Consider the following 23,867-nt stretch of genomic DNA (forward strand, 5'->3'; position numbering starts at 1 on the left):
TAGGGAGGTGGATCGGAATTCTCCCATTCGGGACTAAGAGCGCGAGCGAATGGCCTCGTCACACCCGACTCGGATCGCGACGAGGCCATTAAATATCACGAGAGGTCTCTCCCGAGATATGCGAAACTCGCAACGCCTCACGAGATCTAACACACAAACGCGGATCAGGCGTGAAGGCACCTTGGGGGGGTTTCCTAGGCCATCAGAGGCCTCTGGGTGGTCGATTCTGGGCAGGGTGGTATACTGGCACTCCCGCTGCCACCCGGTCATCTTGGCGCTGTCAGCCTGCCACCTTGACACTGCCACCCAGGCACTCTAGCAGTGTCACTGTGGCACTGTCAAGGTGCCAGGGTGGCACTGCCAGGCTCATAGGGACACTGCCCGGGTGCCTGGTTGCCCATGCCAGGGATCAGGCCTGGGGGTGCCTTGCCCTTATGAGGCATCTTTCTATGAAAGAGGTGAGGTGAAGGGCGAGGGCTCGAGGATCCCCTAAGAGGTAAGTTGGGATGTTGGGGAGGAATGGGGTTAGGAGGCTGTGGTGGGGACTCCGAGGGGGTCGAGAGATTGGGGCGCTATTTAAAAATGGCACCCCGGTCTCTTTTTGCACGGACGAGGAAGCGAGGTAAGTGCGGCCTTGGCGGAGCGTTTCTCTCTGAGGTCAAAAAAGAGTCCCAATTGATAGCGGGGTCGTTCTCAGTGCTGCAGGTGAGAAACACCCAGCTAAACGCCCCCAAAACGGGGCTGAAAATATGTCCAACATCACCGATTCTCCACTGAAGAAAGATGATGGATCTCCTCGATGACACTGAAGCTGGAGGATCCACCCGACAGATGCTCCCACCCACCCACTGCTGTGGTGTCCCAGGGTCCAGGGTCACTGGCAGCCTCTATCCTGAACTTTAAATGTAGCCTCAGGCCTCCTTCAGATAAGTCCCAATTTTACGTTGTTCCGGACGTGTTCTGGATCAGCGTGATTTCTGCGTCACGGAGAATTGTGCGGTGGTCGGGGGTGGTTATATTCTAGTCTGACTTTCATCTGCATCTCCATTAGTGGGATGCAAATCAGTTTCATGCCGGCCTCCAGCGGGATTCCCGATCCGCCCTGACGGGCAGCGTGAGAAGATCCCACTATAATTCCATGCCGGCATGGAACTGATTTTTGGGTCACCCGGTGAATTCTCTGTTTCCCGGCTTTGCGCCGTATTTTGGCGGCAGGATTCTCTCTTCCCGCCGCTTGTCAATGGAATTTCCCATTGAAGCCATTCCAAGTTGCACACAGGGTGAGACCACAAAAGGATTTGAAAGCAAGGATGAGAATTTTCACAACGAGGCGTTGCTTAGCCAGGAGCCAATATAGAACAGTTCGCACAGGGGGCCGAGTTAGGGTAGAGGCAGCAGAGATTGTGAGTGAGCGTAATTTTATGGAGGATGAAAGGTGGGGTGCCAGCCAGGAATGTGTTTAAACAATTGTGGTGAATGATATCTGTATACATATGTACCCTTGATGCGTAGGCCCCTATAAGACCGGGTTTGGAACCCTGGGGGACTCCGCCTCCGGCTCTGCCCCCAGGAAGCTGTATATAAGGTTACGTTCAGTAGGCAGCGTGCAGTGAGCACACTTCTCGGCAGATGTCTGGTTCTCTGGTAATTAAAGCCTTTGTATTATCGAACTCCTCTCCTGAGTTGTAATTGAGGGTATCTCGACAATCAAATCCAGAAGTAACAAAGGCGTGGACGAGGTTTCAGTAACACAGGGATGACGGACATACTGCGCTAGTCTTATATTGGAACATACAGCAGGATCCCACAAACAGCAATGATCAGGACATTTGGCATTGACAGGCGAAATATGTCTGTGATATGAAGCAGCCAGCTGCTAATACATGGTGCTGCATCGTCTGAACTGAAAACATTTGGGTGAACATGCTATCATTTGGATGAAACATGAAATTGAGACCTTGTATCCTGCTCAGCTAAATATTAGATATTCCATGGGATTATTTAAAACAGAATTAGGAGTGCCCCCAGTATTTCTTCCACGGCCCAGCCCAACAAAAAAATAACTTGTCACTTCACGTCATCGGCAGTTGTGACACCTCCATCGGCACAAAATGGCTGCCATATTTACCAACACGAACAGCAGTCAAAGCTATTCATTGAAGTGACAGGGCTTGAGATGTGGCTGGGACTGCTGGAGTGCTTCAGGAGTCTGCTTTCAAGCTTCAGTTTTTGTATTTGCCGTCCTTCCTGATCATTGCCACTGGGTGGCAATGTAATAAAATTTGTGGATTGAAATTTGACTGAATGTCAAATTCTGATGAGTCAGGAATAGAAAGACTTGTGACAAAATCGGGTATTTGAGCATATTTGATTTTCCTTAGAAAAAGCCTGTATCGAATTTCAGATTCTGCCACATTAAACCAAAGTCCATTGATTAAAAGCATGATAATACTGCATTGAATACAGAGCTGGATAAGATTTGAAATGTGACTGCATTAAAACATCATCCCACATGAGATTTATTTATTTATTTCTCTCTTTCTCGCTCTCTCTCTTTATTTTCTTTCTCTCTCTTTCCTTCACTCTTTCCTTCTCTCTCTCTTTCTCCCTCTCTCTCTTTCTCCCTCTCTCTCTTTCCTTCTCTCTCTTTTTCCCTCTCTCTCATTCCTTTTCTCTCTCTCTCTCTTTTTCCATCTCTTTCTTTCCTTCTCTCTCTTTCTCACTCTCTCTCTTTTCTTCTCTCTCTCTTTTTCCCTCTCTCTTTCTTTCTCTCTCTCTCTCTCTTTCTTTCTCTCTCTCTCTTTCCGTCACTCTTTCCTTCTCTTTCTCTCTCGTTCCTTCTCTCTCTCTCTTTCCTTGTCTTTCTCTCTCTTTCCTTAATTTCCTTCACTCTTTCCTTCTCTCTCTCTCTTTCTCCCTCTCTCTCTCTCCCCTTCTCTCTCTCTCTTTCTCCCTCTCTCTCTTTCCTTCACTCTCTCTTTCCTTCTCTCTCTCTCTTTCTCCCTCTCTCTTTCCTTCTCTCTCTCTCTTTCTGCCTCTCTCTCTCTTTCATTCTCTCTCTCTCTCTTTCTGCCTCTCTCTCTTTCATTCTCTCTTTCTGCCTCTCTTTCTTTCCTTCTCTTTCCTTCGCCTCTCGCTTTCCTTCTCTCTCTCTCACTCCTTCCGTCACTCTTTCCTTCTCTCTTTCTACTTCTTTCTCTCTCTTTCCTTCTCTCTCTCTCTTTCCTTGTCTTTCTGTCTCTTTCCTCTCTCTCTCTTTCTCCCTCTCTCTTTTTCCTTCTCTCTCTCTCTTTCTCCCTCTCTCTTTTTCCCTCTCTCTCTTTCCTTCTCTCTCGCTCTCCCTTGCTTTCTTTCTTTTTCTCTCTCTTTACTTTTCTCTCTCTCTCACTCACTCACTTCCTCTCTCCCGCTCTCTTTCTTTCTGATCTCTCTTATAAAGACAGCAGTTCATTTGCCATCTGTGGTAGTATGCATTAGGGGTCATGTGGGACTGTGAAGCCGTGATGCCATTGGCTGACAGATCCCGGGTCCTGGTTGGCTGTTGATCTCTAGCTCCGCCCTGAAGGCGGAGTATAAGAACCAGGAGTTCTCCCCGCAGCTCCAGTCTGTTGCTGAACTGCGGGGAACAAGTCACGCTTAATAAAGCCTCATCGACTTCATCTCTATTCGTCTCTCGTAAGTCATTGTGCGCTACAATTTATTAAGCGGCTTGAAGGACTATGGAGCTCAGGATCGTCCCGGAATGCCTGAGGATCAGCCCCCACGCAGTGAACTCAGCAGCAATTTTTAAACACTGGCAGATTTGTTTCGAAGGCTACCTCCGAACGGCCCCCGGCCGGATCACAGAAGGCCAGAAACTGCAGGTCCTGCATTCGAGGGTAAGCCCAGAAATTTTCCCTCTCATAGAAGACGTAGAGGATTTCCAGACGGCGTTCGCAGCACTAAAGAGCGTCTACGTTCACCCAGTGAACCAGGTCTACGCACGCTACCAACTCGCAATGAGACGGCAAAGTCCCGGAGAATCGCTAGACGAATTCTACGCCGCGCTGCTAATTTTGAGACGGGCCTGCAGCTGCCCGCCGGTAAACACGGCTGAACACACGGACATGTTAATTCGCGATGCGTTTGTGGCAGGTATGAACTCTCCCCAAATCCGCCAAAGACTGTTAGAAAAAGAGTCGCTAGGACTCTCAGAGGCACGGGCCTTTGCAGCTTCCCTAGATGTGGCCGCACAAAACGCCCGCGCGTACAGCCCCGACCGCGCGGCAGCCCCTTGGGCTCCGTGGACCCCCGTCGCGACAAACCCCCCCGCCCTCACAGGCTTGCGCGGTTCAGACGCCAGGTCATCCCGGGGCGGCCCGCTGCTATTTCTGTGGCCAGGCGAAACACTCCCGGCAGCGCTGCCCGGCCCGCGCAGCGATTTGCAAGAGCTGCGGCAAAAAGGGCCATTTCGCGGCTGTGTGCCGGTCCCGGGGGGTCGCCGCTGTCCCCGGAGAAGAAAGAGTCCAGCGCATCCCAAACGCTCCCCAAACCCCCCAGCGCCCCATGTGCGACCCGCAGGCGCCGCCATTTTGGGTCCCGGCCACCACGAGGGGAGGATGGGCGCCGCCATCTTGTGACCCCCCCAGCCATGTGCGATGCATGGGGGCGGCCATTTTGTCCACCCCTGCCGCCATCTTGGGACCCCCAGCCATGTGCGATGCATGGGGGCGGCCATTTTGTTCACCCCCGCCGCCATCTTGGACGACAACAATGGACCCCAGCATCGACGGCTCCATGGGGTTCGAAGAAGACGCTGAGACACTGCGACCACGTCTGGCCTCGGTGACGCTGGACCAAGCACGGCCCCGGACGCTCCAGATGACGACAACAATGGTGCTGATCAACGGACACGAGACACCATGCCTGATCGACTCCGGGAGCACAGAAAGCTTCATCCACCCCGACACGGTAAGACGCTGTTTTTTGACCATCCGTCCCAGTGCGCAAAAGATTTCCCTAGCTGCAGGATCCCACTCCGTACAGATCAAATGGTTCTGCATAGTGACCCTAACGGTGCAAGGGAGGGAGTTTAAAAACTACAGGCTCTGCGTCCTTCCCCAACTCTGCGCGCCCACATTACTGGGATTAGACTTCCAGTGCAACCTGCAGAGCCTAACATTCCAATTCGGCGGCCCAATACCCCCATTCACTATCTGCGTCCTCGCAACCCTCAAAGCTGAACCCCCATCCTTGTTTGCTAACCTCACCCCGGATTGCAAACCCGTCGCCACTAGGAGCAGACGGTACAGCGCCCAGGACCGGACATTTATTCGGTCCGAAGTCCAGCGGTTGCTGAAGGAAGGATTATCCAGGCCAGCAATAGTCCCTGGAGAGCACAGGTGGTAGTAGTAAAGACAGGGGAGAAGCAAAGGATGGTCATAGACTATAGCCAGACCATCAACAGGTACACACAACTAGACACGTACCCTCTCCCCCGCATATCCGACATGGTCAATCGGATTGCCCAATATAAGGTCTTCTCCACCGTGGACCTCAGGTCCGCCTACCACCAGCTTCCCATCCGCCCAAGTGACCGCAAGTACACAGCCTTCGAGGCAGACGGGCGACTATACCACTTCCTAAGGGTCCCATTTGGCGTCACAAACGGGGTCTCGGTCTTCCAACGGGAGATGGACCGAATGGTTGATCAACACGGGTTGCAGGCCACGTTCCCGTATCTCGACAACGTAACCATCTGCGGCCACGATCAGCAGGACCACGACGCCAACCTCCAAAAATTCCTCCAGACCGCTAAAGCCTTGAACCTCACATACAACGAGGACAAGTGCGTGTTTAGCACAAACCGGCTAGCCATCTTGGGATATGTAGTGCGCAATGGGATAATAGGCCCTGACCCCGAACGCATGCGCCCCCTCATGGAATTTCCCCTCCCCCACTGCTCCAAAGCCCTGAAACGCTGCCTGGGGTTCTTTTCATATTACGCCCAGTGGGTCCCCCAGTACGCAGACAAGGCCCGCCCCCTAATACAGACCACTACCTTCCCCCTGTCGACAGAGGCTCGCCAGGCCTTCAGCCGCATCAAAGCGGATATCGCAAAGGCCACGATGCGCGCCATCGACGAGTCCCTCCCCTTCCAGGTCGAGAGCGACGCCTCCGATGTAGCTCTAGCGGCCACCCTTAACCAAGCGGGCAGACCCGTGGCCTTTTTCTCCCGAACCCTCCACGCCTCAGAAATCCGCCACTCCTCAGTGGAAAAGGAAGCCCAAGCCATAGTGGAAGCTGTGCGACATTGGAGGCATTACCTGGCCGGCAGGAGATTCACTCTCCTCACTGACAAACGGTCGGTAGCTTTCATGTTCGATAATGCACAGCGGGGCAAAATTAAAAATGACAAGATCTTAAGGTGGAGGATCGAGCTCTCCACCTTCAACTACGAGATCTTGTACCGTCCCGGAAAGCTGAACGAGCCGTCCGATGCCCTATCCCGCGGCACATGTGCCAAAGCACAAATAAACCGTCTCCAAACCCTCTACGAGGACCTCTGCCACCCGGGGGTCACTCGGTTCTACCATTTTATAAAGTCCTGCAACCTCCCCTACTCCGTGGAGGAGGTCCGTACAGTCACCAGGAACTGCCACATCTGCGCAGAGTGCAAACCGCACTTTTTCAGGCCGGATAGAGCGCACCTGATCAAGGCTTCCCGTCCCTTTGAACGCCTCAGTCTGGATTTCAAAGGGCCCCTCCCCTCCACCGACCGCAACACATACTTCCTGAACGTGGTGGACGAGTACTCTCGTTTCACTTTCGCCATCCCCTGCCCCGACATGACAGCGGCCACAGTTATTAAAGCCCTTAACACCATATTCACACTGTTTGGTTGCCCCGCATATATCCATAGCGACAGGGGGTCCTCCTTCATGAGTGACGAGCTGCGCCAGTTCCTGCTCAGCAAGGGTATAGCCTTGAGCAGGACGACCAGCTACAACCCCCAGGGGAACGGGCAAGTACAGAGGGAGAACGGCACGGTCTGGAAGACCGTCCTACTGGCCCTACGGTCCAGGGATCTCCCAGTTTCACGGTGGCAGGAGGTCCTCCCGGACGCTCTCCACTCCATCCGGTCGCTGCTGTGTACTACCACTAATCAAACGCCTCATGAGCGCCTCCTTGTCTTCCCCAGGAAGTCCTCCTCTGGAACGTCGCTGCCGACCTGGCTGGCGGCACCAGGACCCATCTTGCTCCGGAAACATGTGCGGGCGCACAAGTCGGACCCGTTGGTCGAGAGGGTTCACCTCCTCCACGCGAACCCGCAGTACGCCTACGTGGCGTACCCCGACGGCCGACAGGACACGGTCTCCCTGCGAGACCTGGCGCCCGCCGGCAACACGCCCACCCCCCCGACACTAATCACCCCCTCCCTGCCACCGGCGCACCCCGCGACCGCCCCCTTGCCGGGAGGATCGGTCCTCCTCCCATGTCCGACCAGGAGTGAAGCAGAAGCAGACACCGTAAAGCTCCCGGAGACGACAACGCTGGAACAAGCACCTGCAGCACCACCGGGGCTGAGGCGATCGACAAGGAAGACCAGACCGCCCGCTCGACTTGTGGCATCGGTGTAACACAAGAATGTTGTGGACTTTAACGAGAATGTTCTTTTTTTCTTCTTACGAATATTGTAAATAGTTCACAAACCCTGTACATAGCCCAGTGTAGGGCAAAGTGTAGGGCACTGTAATGACATGCAAAAGTTTTTCCTCCCAGGACCAGCCTTGTAAACCCCTACCACCATGCGAAGCACCACCCCGCCGGGTTCATTTTTAACAAGGGGTGAATGTGGTAGTATGCATTAGGGGTCATGTGGGACTGTGAAGCCGTGATGCCATTGGCTGACAGATCCCAGGTCCTGGTTGGCTGTTGATCTCTAGCTCCGCCCTGAAGGCGGAGTATAAGAACCAGGAGTTCTCCCCGCAGCTCCAGTCTGTTGCTGAACTGCGGGGAACAAGTCACGCTTAATAAAGCCTCATCGACTTCATCTCTATTCATCTCTCATAAGTCAATGTGCGCTACACCATCTCTGACCTTCAAGAACATCCTTCGTCCCACATTATCTCAGCCATTTGGAGAGACTTTTCTGGTTGAACGTTGGACTTGTGAAGCTCAAAATCTAAGAACGTGGACCCTCTTTTGCAGACTCCATGACTAGGAGGAATCATAATGGGCAGCACGGTATCACAGTGGTTAGCACCGTTGCTTCACGGCTCCAGGGTCTCAGGTTCGATTCCCAACTTGGGTCACCGCCTGCACGTTCTCCCTGTGTGTGCGTGGGTTTCCTCCGGGTGCTCCGATTTCCTCCCACAGTCCAAAGATGTGCAGGTTAGGTGGATTGGCCGTGATAAATTGTCCTTAGTGTCCGAAAAGGTTAGGTGGGGTTACTGGGATAGGATGGAGGCGTGGGCTGTAGGGTGTTCTTTCCCAGAGCCGGCGATGACTCGATATGCCGAATGGCCTCCTTCTGCACTGTAAATTTTATGATTCTATAATACCCCTCCTACCCTGTCAACCCCCCTCTTCCCTCTTTTAAATACTTCATGCATAAGCCCTTTGACCTTTCCATCTCCCAAGGAACATAACCAAAAATCAGAATATTACAAATATTGGGAAAAACATGTCACCTCATTCTTCAGGAAGAAGCTTCAGATACAAAGCAGGGCTGTTGACTGGAATTGATTAAGGCCTTGTTTGAAAATTACAGTCATAATTCAACGGTCATTAATCTTATGACTATTTAAAGAGGGGGGAAAAAACTTATTTCATTATTTTACTTTGATGGTGAGATTGACAGTGCAGATATAGCCTGGGAGTGGAGAACTTCCCTTCAATTAAATAAAGAGGCAGGTTGGTTATTATTAATTGATTTTACCATAAATTACAGGTTATGATTAATCACATTTATGTTTTTTTGTATGATATATGGCCTTATTAATTGCTAGTACTTTAGCTTGGTGTTGAAGACCAACCTTGAGTAACATGGCCGTCTGAGTACACCCCAGCATTGTACATGGCCATTGAGGACCAGTCAGGTTAGTTTGTGAGTAGTGCTCTTGTATCTGAGATTGTAGGTTGTGGGTATAGAGATTTCAGCATTTATTATAGGCTTAGAGTCGAATATATTACGGAGGGTGTGCTGCCGGGTCGGAGTATCCCCGGGGTGCGGCGTGAATCCCGCCCCGCCGCTCCGACGCAGGCTGCCGTATTCTCCGGCTTTCGGGCGGGGGGCAGGGATCACGCCACGCCGGTCGGGGGCCGTTGGCAGTGGCCCCCCCACAGAAATTCTCTGGGCCCTGATGGGCCGTCGGTTTCTGGCCAGTCCCACCGGCGTGGATTGGACATGGTCCCACTCGGCGGGACCTGGCAGGTAAATCGGCTGGTGCGGTCCTCGGGAGGGCGCGGGGGGATCCGACCGCTGTGGGGGGGGGGGGTGGTCCCACGGTGGCCTGGCCCGCGATCGAGGCCCACCGATCTGCGGGCGGGCCTGTGCCGTGGGGGCACTCCTTCCTTCCGCACCGGCCGGCCTGCGCATGTCTGTGCAGTCCCTTCGGTGGCGGCAGGCGTGGTGCCAACCCCTCCGCTGCTGGGCTAGCCCCCTGAAGTGCGGAGAATTCCGCTACTTCCGGTCGGCCCGCGCCGGAGTGATTCGCACCGTTCTTTACGCTGGCGTCGGGCCATCGCACCGACTCGGGAGAATCCCACCTAAGATCTTAAACCAACACAAGTCTACCCCCTCAGGCAGATGTAAAAGATCCAATGGCTCTATTGGAAGGCGAGCAATTGAGTTACTTTCAATGTTCGGAGTTCTGACTCTTGTTTTTCTCTCTCTTGTGGATATTGCCTGGCCTGCTGAGTATTTCTATCTTTTCTTGTTTTTTTGTTTCTGCATTCAGCTATTTGAAATGGTTCTCTTTAGTATCTTGGCCAATTATTCTCCTTCAACCAACATCTCTCGAAGCAGTTTACCTGGCCATGCTTCTCCTTGCTGTCAATGGGACCTTGATGTGTGCAAAATGGTTGTTGTCTCAAAACTGAGACTGATATTTTTTTATTAGAGAAGGGTGTTAACGGCAATGGACCAGGGCAAGTGAATGGGGCTAAGACGCAGATCAAGTATGATCTAATGGAATGGTGGAACACGCTCAAGGGAATGAATGGCCTCCTCCTGTTCTTACACTCCTATCAGAGCAGTAATGGTGATAGGCAAGGGGCAGGATTTCCCAGCCCTCCCTGCTGCAGTCGACCCCCACCCCCACGGGGCCCTGACCGATGGTGGAGTCGTGAACGGGACCGGAACATCCTGCTGGTGGCCAATGGTAAACTACCTCTGCCGCGGGAAAACAGGTCCTTAAACACTTCTGGGAGTTAATTGTGGGTTAATTAGAAGTTTTCTAGGTTATTTTAGTTTTTTAAATATAAATTTAGAGTATCCAATTTTTTTTTTTCCCAATTAAGGGGCAATTTAGCGTGGCCAATCCACCTACCCTGCACATCTTTTTGGGTTGCGGGGGTGAGACCCACGCAGACATGGGGAGAATGTGCAAACTCCACACGGACAGTGACCCAGGGCCGAGATCGAACCAGGGTCCTGGGTGCTGTGAGGCAGCAGTGCTAACCACTGCACCACCATGCCACCTTAGGTTATTTTAGTTGACAAATGTTTTAACCTGCTATGTGCTCCCCAGAACTGAACTAGGATCTGAAAAGGGCCTGATTTGTTCAGGACGGGACATTTGGCAGCCACTTCTTGTATCCAGTTTGTATCTTGTATCCAGTTCTTGTATTCCAGTACCAGCCTCCCCGAACAGGAGCCGGAGAGTTAAGGGGAAGGTTGGTTTTCTTGATTGTTGGCCCATTTGGCCTCTACATGCAGTGGAAGGATATGCTGAGATGGGAGTCGGTTGGCATTTGTGAGAAACCTGTTGGTAGAACACTGACTATTTTATTGCTGTGGTGAAGTGAATTCGCCCAAGTAAGAAGGAGATTGCTCTGATAGCATCTTAGAATGTTCCAAATTGCGTCTCAACCAATGGACTATTTTTGAAACACGGGCATCATTGGGATGGTGGTGAAATGTGAGAAATGGATATTATCAGAGATTCAGCCGGGTCTCGTGCAATTGTTTCATTTTAACTTAGGAACTGCATTTTTCTTTATATCAGGGGAACGCCAACTCCAGTTATGATGGTTACAGTTCAAGTTGGAAATGTCTTTTAGGGTTATAGAGTATTTTACAGCACAAAAAGAGGCCCTTTGGCCCAACATGTCGGCCATCAAACATCTGTCTATTCTCATCCCATTGTTTGCTTAAAAGGTTGCCTGGACTGGGTCATGTACTGCCTCCTCTTAGAGATTCCACTTATTTTCTTTTGGGGGAGTGAAAATCATTAAAGTGTGTGTCAGACATGGTGTAACGCAGCACTCGTCCCAGATTGTTAGCGGGACAAGGTGATTTGCAGCAGTAAGACCTAAGTTATACTGCAGGTTGTGATTACACTCTTAATGACCAAGAGGGGCGCGATTCCCCGAAATGGAGGCAGAGTGTTCGCGCCGTCGTGAACGCCGCGAGGTTCACGACGGCGCGAAACGGCCCCTATCCCGACCGATTCAGGGCCCGAAAATGGGTTAGGAGCGGCGCCGCGTCATTTACGCGTAAAGGCAGCGCCGCATACATGACGAGGCCGGCACCGCATAACCGCGCATGCGTGGTTGCCGTCCTCCCCGAGTCCGCCCCGCAAGGAGATGTCCGACGGATCTTGCAGGGCTGCGGAAGAAAGGAGGTCCTCCTTCAGAGAGGCCGACCCGCCAATCGGTGGGCACCGATCGCGGGCCAGACCCCATTTGAGGCCCCCCCGGTGCAGGATCCCCCCTCCTCCCCCGCAGGCTGCCCCCGCAGCGTTCGCGCACTGTTCCCGCCGGCAGCGACCAGGTGTGGACGGCGCCGGGGGGAGCCCGCCGTTTTGGGCAGGCCGCTCGGCCCATCCGGCACTGAGAATCGCGGGGGTACCGGTGAATCGCCATTTTGGCTGTCTCAGGCGATTCACTGGACCGTGCCGTGCAAAACGCGATTGTGCCGATCTGGCCGCTTCCGTGAATCACGGGAGGGCGTCGGACCGGCATCGTGGGAAAATTTGGCGACCCAGGCGATTCTCTGAAACGGTGCGGGAGCAGAGAATCACGCCCAGGTGTCTGGCAGACATTTCATAGAATTTACAGTGCAAAAGGAGGCCATTCGGCCCATCGAGTCTACCCAAGGTCAACACCTCCACCCTATCCCCATAACCCAGTAACCCCACCTGACACTAAGGGAAATTTTGGACACTAAGGGCAATTTATCATGGCCAATCCACCTAACCTGCACATCTTTGGACTGTGGGAGGAAACCGGAGCACCCGGAGGAAACCCACGCACACACTGGGAGGATATGCAAACTCTGCACAGACAGTGACCCAAGCCGGAATCGAACCTGGGACCCTGGAGCTGTGAAGCAATTGTGCTATCCACAATGCTACCGTGCTGCCCTCAATACCCCCGCTCTTGTTCAAAATAATGTTGCGCGATCATTTATGGCCACCTGAGAGAGCAGACAGGGCCTCAGGTAAACATCTCCCGCCAAAAGACCTCCAACTGTGCAGCACTCCTTCAGCACTGTACTGGGAGGAGCAGCTTCGATTTTGTGCAGGAGTCCGGGAGTGGGATTTCAACCCCAAATCCTTCTGACTCAGAGGCGAGGGTAAGTCGCAGTACAACAGCACCCTGGATTTAGAGGTGACGGGGATAGAGTTACCACTGGGCAGTACAATGTTGCACCCCTGAAGTAACGGAAGTGTAAGTCTGCAATGGATGATTTTGGACAGTGCCCAAGGCATAACTCACATCTAAAAGGTCGTACACATTTGGTCCGCGTTGTTCAACTCTTTAGATGGCATTCATCAAATACAATTTGCTGGTGCTGCAGTTGTCCATTTGCTCTGCATCAATCTAATGCACCATTAAAGCTACAATTTTTACTTTGCTGTTTTTTTTTAAGAAAAGCTTTTAAACATTTTTATTTCCGGAGGGAATAAGCAGTAAACAGGCCAGTCACTCTTTGGTTATTTTAATTGTTTGAGTCCGTTAGCAGCACTCCTGTTCCTAGATTCTTGCTTCTTGGTCAGAAGGTTGAGGGTTTATTTCAGCTCAGAGCCTTGTCTGACATTCCAGTGCACTTCTTCCTTGTCAGAGATGTCTGTGCCCGATTCGATTTCAAACGGAGCCCTTTAGCTGTCTGTTCAGTAGAAGTTTTGGGTACTTGGAATGAGAAGTCGTCCCAATTTTATTCCCCCGCCCTTGCCCCAGGAAAAGCAGAAAACAGAGACCCATATCTAGTTTTGATGTCCTCAGCAAACATTTGCCTGACCCATACTGGTACCAGGCAAATCCTAGAAGGCCTCAAACTCATTAATTGCTTTCTGGAATACTCGGTCTTGCCTTCTGTTCTCATGACTAAGGGCTGGTTTAGCACAGTGGGCTAAACAGCTGGCTTGCAATGCAGAACAAGGCCAGCAGCGCGTGTTCAATTCCCGTGCCGGAATATGGCGAATGTGGGGGTTTTCATCGTAACGCATTGAAGCCTACTTGTGACAATAAGTGATTATTATTACTATGACTGTTGTTTCCCAAAATTCTGGCTGGTACATTTTTTCATGATTGTCATGAGTCTGTTTTCAATGCCACCTTTGGTCTGTTATATATCCCGTTGCACGGTTTGAAAAAGAGCAGGGAGTTATGCTGTCAACAATCCTTCATCAGTCGGTATCACCAAAAATGATTAACCAGCCTCTAATCTCATTGAGGCATGGGAAATGTTGCAAAATGGTTGCTGTGCTTATCTACATAGAAATTAAGCAGACTGGATACTGTAATGTGGTCATAATCTCCCACCCGGCGTGGGGTGGGGGGGGGGGGGGGGGGGGTGGAGAATAGCGCCCTTAATTATTTGCAGTACAAAAGTTAGGGTGTCACTTTGTTGCCAAGATAGAATATTTAATAACACGCTGCGTGGGTCTCACCCCCACAACCCAAAGATCTGCAGTGTAGGTGGGTTGGCCACACTAAATTGCCCCTTAATGGGAAAAAAAAGAATTGGGTACTCTAAATTTATTTTCAAAATATATTTAACAGCACAGAAGGAGGTAATTTGGCTCTTTGGGGCTGTGCTGGTTCCTTGAAAGAGCTGTCCAATTTATCCCCACCTCATCCCCCTCCGCACTCTGCTCCCCATAACCCTGCAATAGTTCTCCCTCGAGCCTGGGTCCTTTCGGGAGCTTGCACGGAAGCTGCCTGTCACTCTTTCGGGCTGTGCACCCCAAATCCTCGCCCCTCCTTCTTGCTGTGGATATTTCAACGATTTGAGACTTGCATGCCAAAAAGTTCTGGCTGCATGTTACCTCTCACTTTGGCAGTGAGAGAACAAAATGGCAAAAGGAGCGAAAAGAAAAGAAAGTGGAAAGTTTAGAAACAGCAGGGCAGATGGGATAATGTCGTGGCTGCAGCTGGAATGTTTCTCTGCATCGATGCTCGGGATCTGCGGTGTCCGCTACCATTTTCTGTTCTTATTTTCAGCTCTAACATTTTCATAATTCCTATCAAACGTCTGTAACTTTCACCTTTTAAGAAGTATTGATTTAAGATTTAAAACCCCATTAATCTCAGAGGGCCCCGCGTGTCATCTTAACAAATGCCCCGGATTCTGTACAGTGTAACCATGCTTTCCATGTCTAAGATGCTAATTTTAACTTTTTTCTCTTTTAATAGTCGTCATGACTCATACGGCGAGTTTGGCCACTACTCGATTTGGGTTCACAGTGCCTCAGGCAATGAGTCAATACATGACCTCTCGTGCAGATACACCACAGATCAGGCACCTGTTAATAGCTATTTGCGTGAGTATACATAAGAACATAGAAATGCACACACTGGGGAAGGTCTGTCCTGGCCAGCTTAAAATTGGCAAAATATTTTACAATACTCTGACATCCTTGGCAATAGGAATAATCCCACTTTCTCTTGGATCTGCTGTCAGGGAGCATGGGCACAATTCATTATCTGTTCAGTCAAAAGTGTTTTATAAAAAACCTTGTACCCAATTTTACCCATTTTTATGTTACATGCTGAGAATCTTTGTCAGGCTCACACTACGCAAGGTATTATTTTGATTAATTTAACCTTGACCTTCATACACTTGACATTCAATCACTGGAAGGAAAGGAACAAACACTTTTAAACTGAATGACACTTGTCCTCCCTCTATATCCTAGCATAATTAACTATAACCCAGAGCGTGGAACTAACCTTAAGGCAGCTAAGGCTACATTCTGATGGGCCTTTGAAGCATTTGGTGGCAACCTAATTTGAGCATAGACTATGAGTTATAAAGTATAACGCAGTCAACTCTTTGACACACAGTATAACCGTGTCTAAGTATCCGTAATTATAGTTGAACCTGAATGTAGCTGAAGCAGCACGCCTGCATTGATAACATTTGTAAATGTTAGTCACTGGGTGAACAAAACTTCTGTTAACCCTCACTGTTCCTGCGAGCGCTAACTGCTTCTGTTAAACCTCAGTGCATCTCGTAACTCTCACTGTTCCTGCAAACTCCCAGGAGCACTGTTAACCTTTCTAGCTCTTGTTAAACTTCACTGGTCCTTGTAACTCTCACTGTTTCTCTTAACCCTCCGTACTCCTGTTAATTGATCGCCGCATGTGCCTCGATGTAACTGATGAAATATGTTAAACAATGACCTGGCTTCACTTAAAATGCGACCGTGATGACGTTTTCACTTTTAAGCCTGAATTAACACTAAAGCGGCTATTCAGAGCTGACACTTCAGGTGACCTAAGACTTTTTCTAATGCAGCTCTTTGAGAGAAAGGATGTAAAAAAAACAACTAATTGAAGTGCATTAAAATGCACTTTTCTTTTTTGTATCACAATTAGAAACAGTTAAAATAGTTGGTTGGGGGAAATAAGAAGCCATAATGTGAAGTGTATAAATTGCAATTTGAGTTTAAAATTTGTGTTTTTGGATAGTAATGCATTGATTTAGCGATTATGAAATAATAGCTCAGACCTTTGAATATATTGAATAGCAGGTTTTGTTTCAGCTGAACACTGATATTTCTTGAAATGTTGGTAAATCACTGAATTAAGTGATTCACACTTAGTTGCTTTTTTCTTTGCTTTAATGAATGAATGAAATGAAAATCACTTGTCACAAGTAGGCTTCAAACAAAGTTACTGTTAAAAGCCCCGAGTCACCACATTCCAGTGCCTGTTCGAGGAGGCTGGTACGGGAATTGAACCATGCTGCTGGCCGGCATTGGTTTGCTTTAAAAGCCAGCTATTTAGCCCTGTGCTAAACCAGCCCCAGATAATAAAGTTGTTTGAAGACACTTCTTAATACCTTTTGAGGATTCATATGGTGCCATTATGAGAGTGTGGGTTAAATTTATACTTGTTAGTGCCTAAATATTTTCCAAATATGTATACATTAACCCAGGGCAAATTACTTTTGTGTTACACCTTTAATCGTCAGTGACCAATTTCTATATTGGATTTATGTTGCAACTTTGATTGGGTGATCCCATGCATGTCAACTCCATCTTTCAAATTGTCCAACTTGTGAGTGTGTTTTAGAATTATTGCTGATTACTGTTTGTTTATGTCTTTGGTGTATAGCATAGTGATAAGCACTGTTGCTTCACAGCAGGGACTCGGGTTCGATTCCCGGCTTGGGTCACTGTCTGTGCGGAGTCTGCACCTTCTCCCCATATCTACGTGGGTTTCCTCCGGGTGCTCCGGTTTCCTCCCACAAGTCCCGAAAGACGTGCTGTTAGGTGAATTGGACATTCTGAATTCTCCCTCAGTGTACCCAAACAGGCGCCGGAGTGTGGCGACTAGGGGATTTTCACAGTAACTTCATTTCAGTGTTAATGTAAGCCTACTTGTGACAATAATAAAGATTATTATTACAAGGACACTGGGAGTCCAGACTGAGGAAAATAAGAAACAAAGCTTTATTTACACAAACGATATGGACACTCCCCGGGAGATCCCTACCCCTACTGTGTTCCTATTCTTGTCAGTGCTTTACTGGCCGACCTTTTATACATTGGCTAATTGAGACACCCCGCTCCTAGCGGGAGAGCTTGTACTCCACAAAGGGGGAAGACGAGCATTCGGGCCCCCCCCCCCCGCCCCCCCCCCCCCACCCCCACACCCCCATCCAGCCAGATGTAATTCCTCTCAGTCTGCCCTCCAGTCCAGGTTTTGAGTTGCTTCTTGGCAGCTTTTCGATATCAGGCAGTCAGTGGAGAGACTCCACGTGACAACCTTGCGAGTCTGTTATCATTGATTTATAAAGATCAAGCCTGCTCCTTATCGTCTCTCCTCTCAGCCCATGGCCAGAGTTGGAGCCATTGTTTGTCCTTAAAGTGTGTCCTACAGGAGATGATACTGATATTGATCATCTTTGCTCTTTGAAACTGAGGACTATTGACACAGAAAGACAAAACAGATTGATGCAATCTGTGATGAGGATGGGAAATGTTGGTTCAGCTGTTGGTTGCTGATAACAGAACAAACTGCAGCAGTAATTAAACAACTGGACTTTATCATGATGCTGTACTCTTGAAACTAGAAGCTATTGTGAGTTTGTACACCATCAATTTCTTTACTGGATGAGCGTGGAGCAGTTGATATCAACATCCTCTGATGCATCCCACATGGTGCGAGATCAGGATCCAAAAAATTAATCGACGGAATTAATTTACTCTTCTTTCTAAGGATCGCCTCTTATATCTGTGGCCATCACAATGCACATCCTTACTGTTACATCCTGTTATAATCTGCAGGGGTCTCAGGGGGTAGGGATGACCCACTACCCTGGGGAGCTCCCCTGAGAAGGGGGTGGGGGACCCTTAACTAAGTCAATATGCACTTATATAAATAGAGTTGGCCAACCGGATAGAGAGGACCCCGTTGGGAGCTACTTGAGCTGTGTATATAGCTAACATGTGGACTCCTTTCGTTGTCCCTTACAAAACATCCTTCCTGATCTAACCATGCAGTTTGAGTCACATGAGAAATGTGTGCAATACACAGTCCTCCACCAGTGAATGTCTTTTGGCGCAAATTTGATTTGTTGACCTGTATTTCCCTTTGGTCATGCTGACGGACCTACTCTGCAGTTCTGCCATTGCCTTTTTGCTTTTCAGATTTCCAACATTTGCTGTTAATTTCTAATAACTGCTTAGTGCCATCACTGGAACATCTTCGATATTTGTGAAAGTGGCCAACAATTCTGTATATATTATGCAAAACAACCCCAAATGGATGTATTAACAGATGCCCTTAGGTTTCGTTTTCCCGTTTGTGCCTCCTTCAGCAGATCAATAAATCACGGTCCTGCTTATGGATGTTGAAGATCCCATTGCACTATTCAAAGAGTGCTTAATAAATCCTTAATTCTGAAACTGTGAGTCTTAGTTCTAGACTCCCGAACTATAGGAGATATCCTCCTAGAATCTACGCTGTCAAGCCCCTTAAGAATTTTCTTTGTTTCAATGAGATCACATCTCATTATTCTGAATTCTAAGGAATGTAGGCCTGAGCTAGTCAATCAGTCCTCATCGGTTGGGGGGGGGATCTCACATCTTGCATATCTGTACATTGCGACACCTTGAAATTTCTATAATATGCATCAGTTCCCTCCCTTCAGCTCTCTCATTTGTTTTAACTCTGTGATTCCTACAGCAATTGTGTGAGGCTCGAAAAGCTATCGGAGTTCAGGCTCCTGATGATTGATTGCTCTTGCTGGTTCTAGGATGCTGATTGATGAACCTGTGCTATTCTGGGCTTCATAGCCAGTAGCAAAATTGCACTTTACAATGATGTAATGTTAATATCGCCATGGTAACACTTTATAACAGACCAGTAAAGAATTGGGTAATTGCTCAACGCACAGGGGCAGTATCTTTGAGTCTGATGAAAGTTCTCCAGGCTCATCACCGATTTCAGAACAGCAGGTTCGAACAATGTAATACTTGAGGACATCACAAATTCACCAAGTGGTTTTCGATGTGGTACATGTGGATGGAGGATGGTTGAAACAGACATGAAGTGCAGTTTCAGCCACATGTGACTAGATGGGAGCACCATGCCAAAAGAATGTCGATGATAGTGACTTTTTTTTTTCTTTTAGCACACACAAATCCATCCCAACATTTAAGTTCCCAAACCAAACCATCGGGAAATTGACATGTCAAGTTTCTGGCTGTCCGTTATGGCTGCCTTGGCAAGCTCCCTGCTGCATAACCAGCCGGAACGGCACTACCCATTACGCCATGAGCCTGCAATGGTATCTGGAGCAAAGTGTGTAGAACAGTAATCACCTCCTACAGGTTCACCGCAGCTGTGAACCTGGCAATCCAACCAATCATCAACAGTGACCTGTAATCTGCTTGGTTGAGAATTACAACGGCAGGTTGACTTTATGCAAACTTTCATTGGCAGTTGTGTCATTTTGGAATCACCTGGACCTTGATGGATCACATTCCCATTTGCTGCACTCCATTCTGTAAATTACTAATCTCTGAGGGAACAAATAGCTTTGTAGTATCAGGACACCACTATGAGGTGGGTGGAATGGTTACCCCCATTTTGGGGACAAAATAACTCCGGATTGAAATATCGAAATATTTCCCTTTTAGCCTCTTTGGACTTCATGCTGAGTGGCTACATTACAACAGCAACCAGATCAGGCAGTGACAAGTGCCTCTGTAGGCACCCATGGGCCCTTGGATTGGGGCTAAGGTAGATGGGGAACTCACTCTGTTCCACCCCATTTATGTTGGCGCAGCAAAAGTCCCAGGAATCTGGTGTCTCTGCATTACACAGTGGAGTTTAGTTTGTCTGTGGAGACAAGCTCACTCGACCAAGTATAAAAATGGAGGTTGGAAGCTGCGTATGGGAAGCATACTCTGAATGCAGCAAGAAGACCTCGATAAGGCCAAAAAACAAGTCGAGGATTTGAGAATTCTGGAGTTAGGAGTTCAGCGGCTGAGGAAAAATGAGTGGGCCGCAGATATTCCTGAGGCTTGGACCTGGTTATAAACCAGAGAGAAAGTGAGGAAGGGCACTTATTCCTGATTATACAATAGATTTGAACAGGACTCTGGGTAAATCTGATTGGAAAAGGAGCCTTTTAGAAATGTAAAACAAGATCAGAACATGCTTGAAGAACTCAGCCAGTCCGGCCTCATCTGTGTGTCATGATATTCAAACACACACATCATGATAGACACACCAACAGACAAATCAGAACACACAACACCACAACCAATGACAGAAAGATATAAAAGCACAGACACGACCCCCGGTGGTCAGTATTAGCTGCAGAGGAGAACCAGGACACATCTATTGCCAAACACACTCAGGGAGACAGCACGTGCAGAGTATCCAGAACGAACTGTATTATAAGAGTTACAATAAAATAGAGTTGTACCACATACAACTGTGTTGGCTCATCTGTGCACCAGAGCACCCAACACCACATGGTACAGGAGTGGATCGATACCTGCCGGCATACCTCAGTGTACACAGACAACCAGCAGTGCCCAGGCATGATGTACAAGCTCCCGGTTCCGCAGGCGCTCCAGTGCCACGGCGACCTCCACGAAAACTGGCGGCGATTCCGGCAAAATTTCGAATTGTTCCTGGTGGCAGCTGAACTCAAAGACCTGGATGATAGGGAAAAAATTGAATTTCTCCTCACCGTCGCCGGTGCAAGGGCAAGAGAAATATTCAGAAGGTTCAGGTTCTTCAGGAGGCAGCAAAGGTACGATTACCAGGCAGTCCTGGGCAAATTCTCCAAGTACTGTGAAGAATACGCAATCCAATGGGCACTTAAAGGTAAGAAAAGCTGCAGTACTCACCTCGTGGCTGGGATCCCGGAGCCCGAAATCCCGGGCCTGAGAGAAGGCTGGGTCGAGGTCGGCGGCCATCTTGCTAAAGGTATAACGCTAGCACAGTTGCGCGAGAAGTGCGCAGAACCGGAAGTTTCGTTTGCGCATGCGCGAGATGCTGCGCATGCGCAGTCAAGAAAACGGTCATCGGTAAAGGAACAGCGATCTGAGCATGCGCAGTCGCTTCCTACGTGCTACATACCGAGCGTCAGGATGTCAGAGGCCCCAGACTGCACCAATTTAAAAGGGAAATGTCCCAAATCCAATTTAAAAGGGAAACGTCCCAAATCAAAAAAACAAAAATCTGTTAAAGCTGTAAAACAACCTTCCCTCACCTGGAATGACAGCACAGTGCCGCAAATTGACCCAGGAGATGAATTTGACCTCCGAAGAACCCTCCGACAAGCAGTTACCTACGCACAAGCCGATGATTCCGACCTTGAATACTTCGATGACGATTTTTACAGTGTTTCCGGACCTCGCGAGCCCAATGATAGCTCCGTGGTCCTATATGACTATGACTCGGACGAACCTTTCGTGTTGCACATTGGCGGCCCCCACATTGAATCCGACGCAGATGCGGATTCATTTTTCGGATTTGAGGATCTTCAATCCAGCAGATATGACGTTCCAACTTATCAGTACTGGATGATGCTGCAGCCTGACATTAACAGACAGGGAGCGGTGCAAGCACACGGAGAGTGCCCTGCTGCCACACAGAGCGTGGTCCACATCCCGCTCAACGTTCCCGACTCTATGAAAGAAGACATGCAAGACTCCAGAGTGCAGTCCTCGCATGAACCAGAAGTGACTCCAGTGTCACAAGCTTCCACAGCAAGCTCGTGGACAGACTCCACAATTGCAGAAATGCAAGACTCCAGAGCGCAGTCCTTGCACGAACAAGAAGTGACTCCAGTGTCACAAGCCTCCACAGAGAGCTCGTGGACAGCCTCCACGATAGAAGCAACGCAAGACTCCAGAGCGCAGTCCTTGCATGAACAAGAAGTGACTCCAGTGTCACAAGCCTCCACAGAGAGCTCGTGGACGGACTCCACGATGGAAGGAACGCAAGACTCCAGAGCGCAGTCCTTGCAGGAACAAGACCATGAGGGTCTAGCAACCTCTCCTGACCAACCAGCGGCAGACGATGCAAGTCTGCCATGCTCACGTGAACAGCAAGAAGGCTATAACAGCCTACCATGCTCCACTACACAGCAGCATGACCATGACGGTCTCTCATGCTACAATGAAGGGCACAGCGCTGAAGACTGTTCAAGCCCAACTGAAGACAAGCCAAAGGAATCGCCTCGTCCAAGCCCGAAGAAAAAAGGTTTATGCGCTGACCTTCAGGATCATTGTAGCCGAACAGAGATTAATAATGCTGCACGGCCACAGAAGGATGCTGAGGATTTGCTAACGAAATTAATTGAATGTTTAACTTGCAAGGAGCAGACTGAGAATTGCCAGTGTTTTAGTACGGATCGAAAAAATGGACAAGACATTGATCCTCAGGTAATGGAAATAACACAACCTGAATCATATCTACAGCAGGGACAAATGTCTCCCTTCAACACAATGCCGCAAAATCCCAACTTCGGAGACCAGCAGTTAGTCAGTAATGACTCTTCAAACCTTGAGGGGAACATTAATTGCATTGAACCTATACACACTCCACTGATTATTGAGCAGAACATTGGAGCAAGAATCCTGAGGACACCGACATCGAGTAGCCAGATAACGAATTTAAAACCCACGGCAGTTTCAAATGAACCAAGTGTGCTTTCCACTAATGGTGAAGATGCAGATAAGGTCGACCCGATTATCCATTGTACCACACTAACCCCAGTGATTAAGCAGTTATGTATGGGGAGTATAATGTGGGCAATTGAGAACAGTAAAAGAGAGACTGTGACCATGCCAGTCCCAGCAAAATCAGACCCAGAGACCATGAAGGCATGTACATTAAACAAAGTTACATATGAGGTACCTGAGAAGAAAAGTGAAACGGAATGCTCTTTGGAAAATGGTACAATGTCGATAGAAACAGTGGATCCTATATTCGAGACCATACATATGGGAGAATTTGGGGGTAATAAACAAGGTTCTGCAATGTCTGGGGGAAGATTTAAAGTTCCAAAGAAGAAAAGCCCAAATGAAGGACAATGGCAAGACAATGACAGTCCACCGACATGGTGTGCACCACCAGATGAAAACTCTGACAATTTACCCAACCCTAGTGAACAGCAAGCTGCTAATGACGATCTATCCACGGGATGTGAGACGAGTGACGACAGCATCCCACTTCCCATGCAAAAGGTGCAAGGTGACAGACCTCGCCTAGTGCGTACCGAGGCACTCGACGATCACGGTGGGACCACTGACGACTGCGGTGGCGGCGCACCGCTTCCACCCTCGATGGCTCGAGCCTCTCCACTAGTTGGTGCATTCCTGCATGTTCCGACTCCAGAAGTGCAGCTTCAGGGAATCTCGGCTGCCTCCAGTGAACCTGTTGGGACTCCGGACGGGGGGCATCGACGGAAGGCAGACCGGACTCCAGATGGGGAGCAGCCAAGCGCCGACTCTGATTTGCGCACGCCAGACCTTGCTCCGGACGGGCGGTGTCGCGGCCTCTGTGATGGCACGCTCAGGGTGACGGCAGATGCCACGGCGACAGGGAATGGATCGCGTGGCAGTCCCACTGGGTCGGCAGTGGCAACCAGCACCGGCGGTCCAAGATGGACACACCAATTCGCGCCATCGCCAGACGTTGATGCGAGCAACAATTCTCTCTCCAAGGCGACATGCTTCGAC

General features: G+C 49.4%; 1 protein-coding gene across 1 annotated transcript in view; it reads left to right on the forward strand.

The window, feature by feature from the left end:
• Nucleotides 1–23,867, forward strand: part of LOC140403524 (heparan-alpha-glucosaminide N-acetyltransferase) — a 358,411-nt gene that overhangs the window by 59,775 nt on the left and 274,769 nt on the right. Inside the window, exon 4 of the mRNA XM_072491483.1 lies at nucleotides 14,845–14,972. Coding sequence (XP_072347584.1) covers nucleotides 14,845–14,972 — 128 coding nt within the window. The remainder of the gene's footprint in view (nucleotides 1–14,844; nucleotides 14,973–23,867) is intronic.

The sequence above is a fragment of the Scyliorhinus torazame genome, chromosome 28, assembly GCF_047496885.1.
Source record: "Scyliorhinus torazame isolate Kashiwa2021f chromosome 28, sScyTor2.1, whole genome shotgun sequence".
Classification (NCBI taxonomy): domain Eukaryota; kingdom Metazoa; phylum Chordata; class Chondrichthyes; order Carcharhiniformes; family Scyliorhinidae; genus Scyliorhinus; species Scyliorhinus torazame.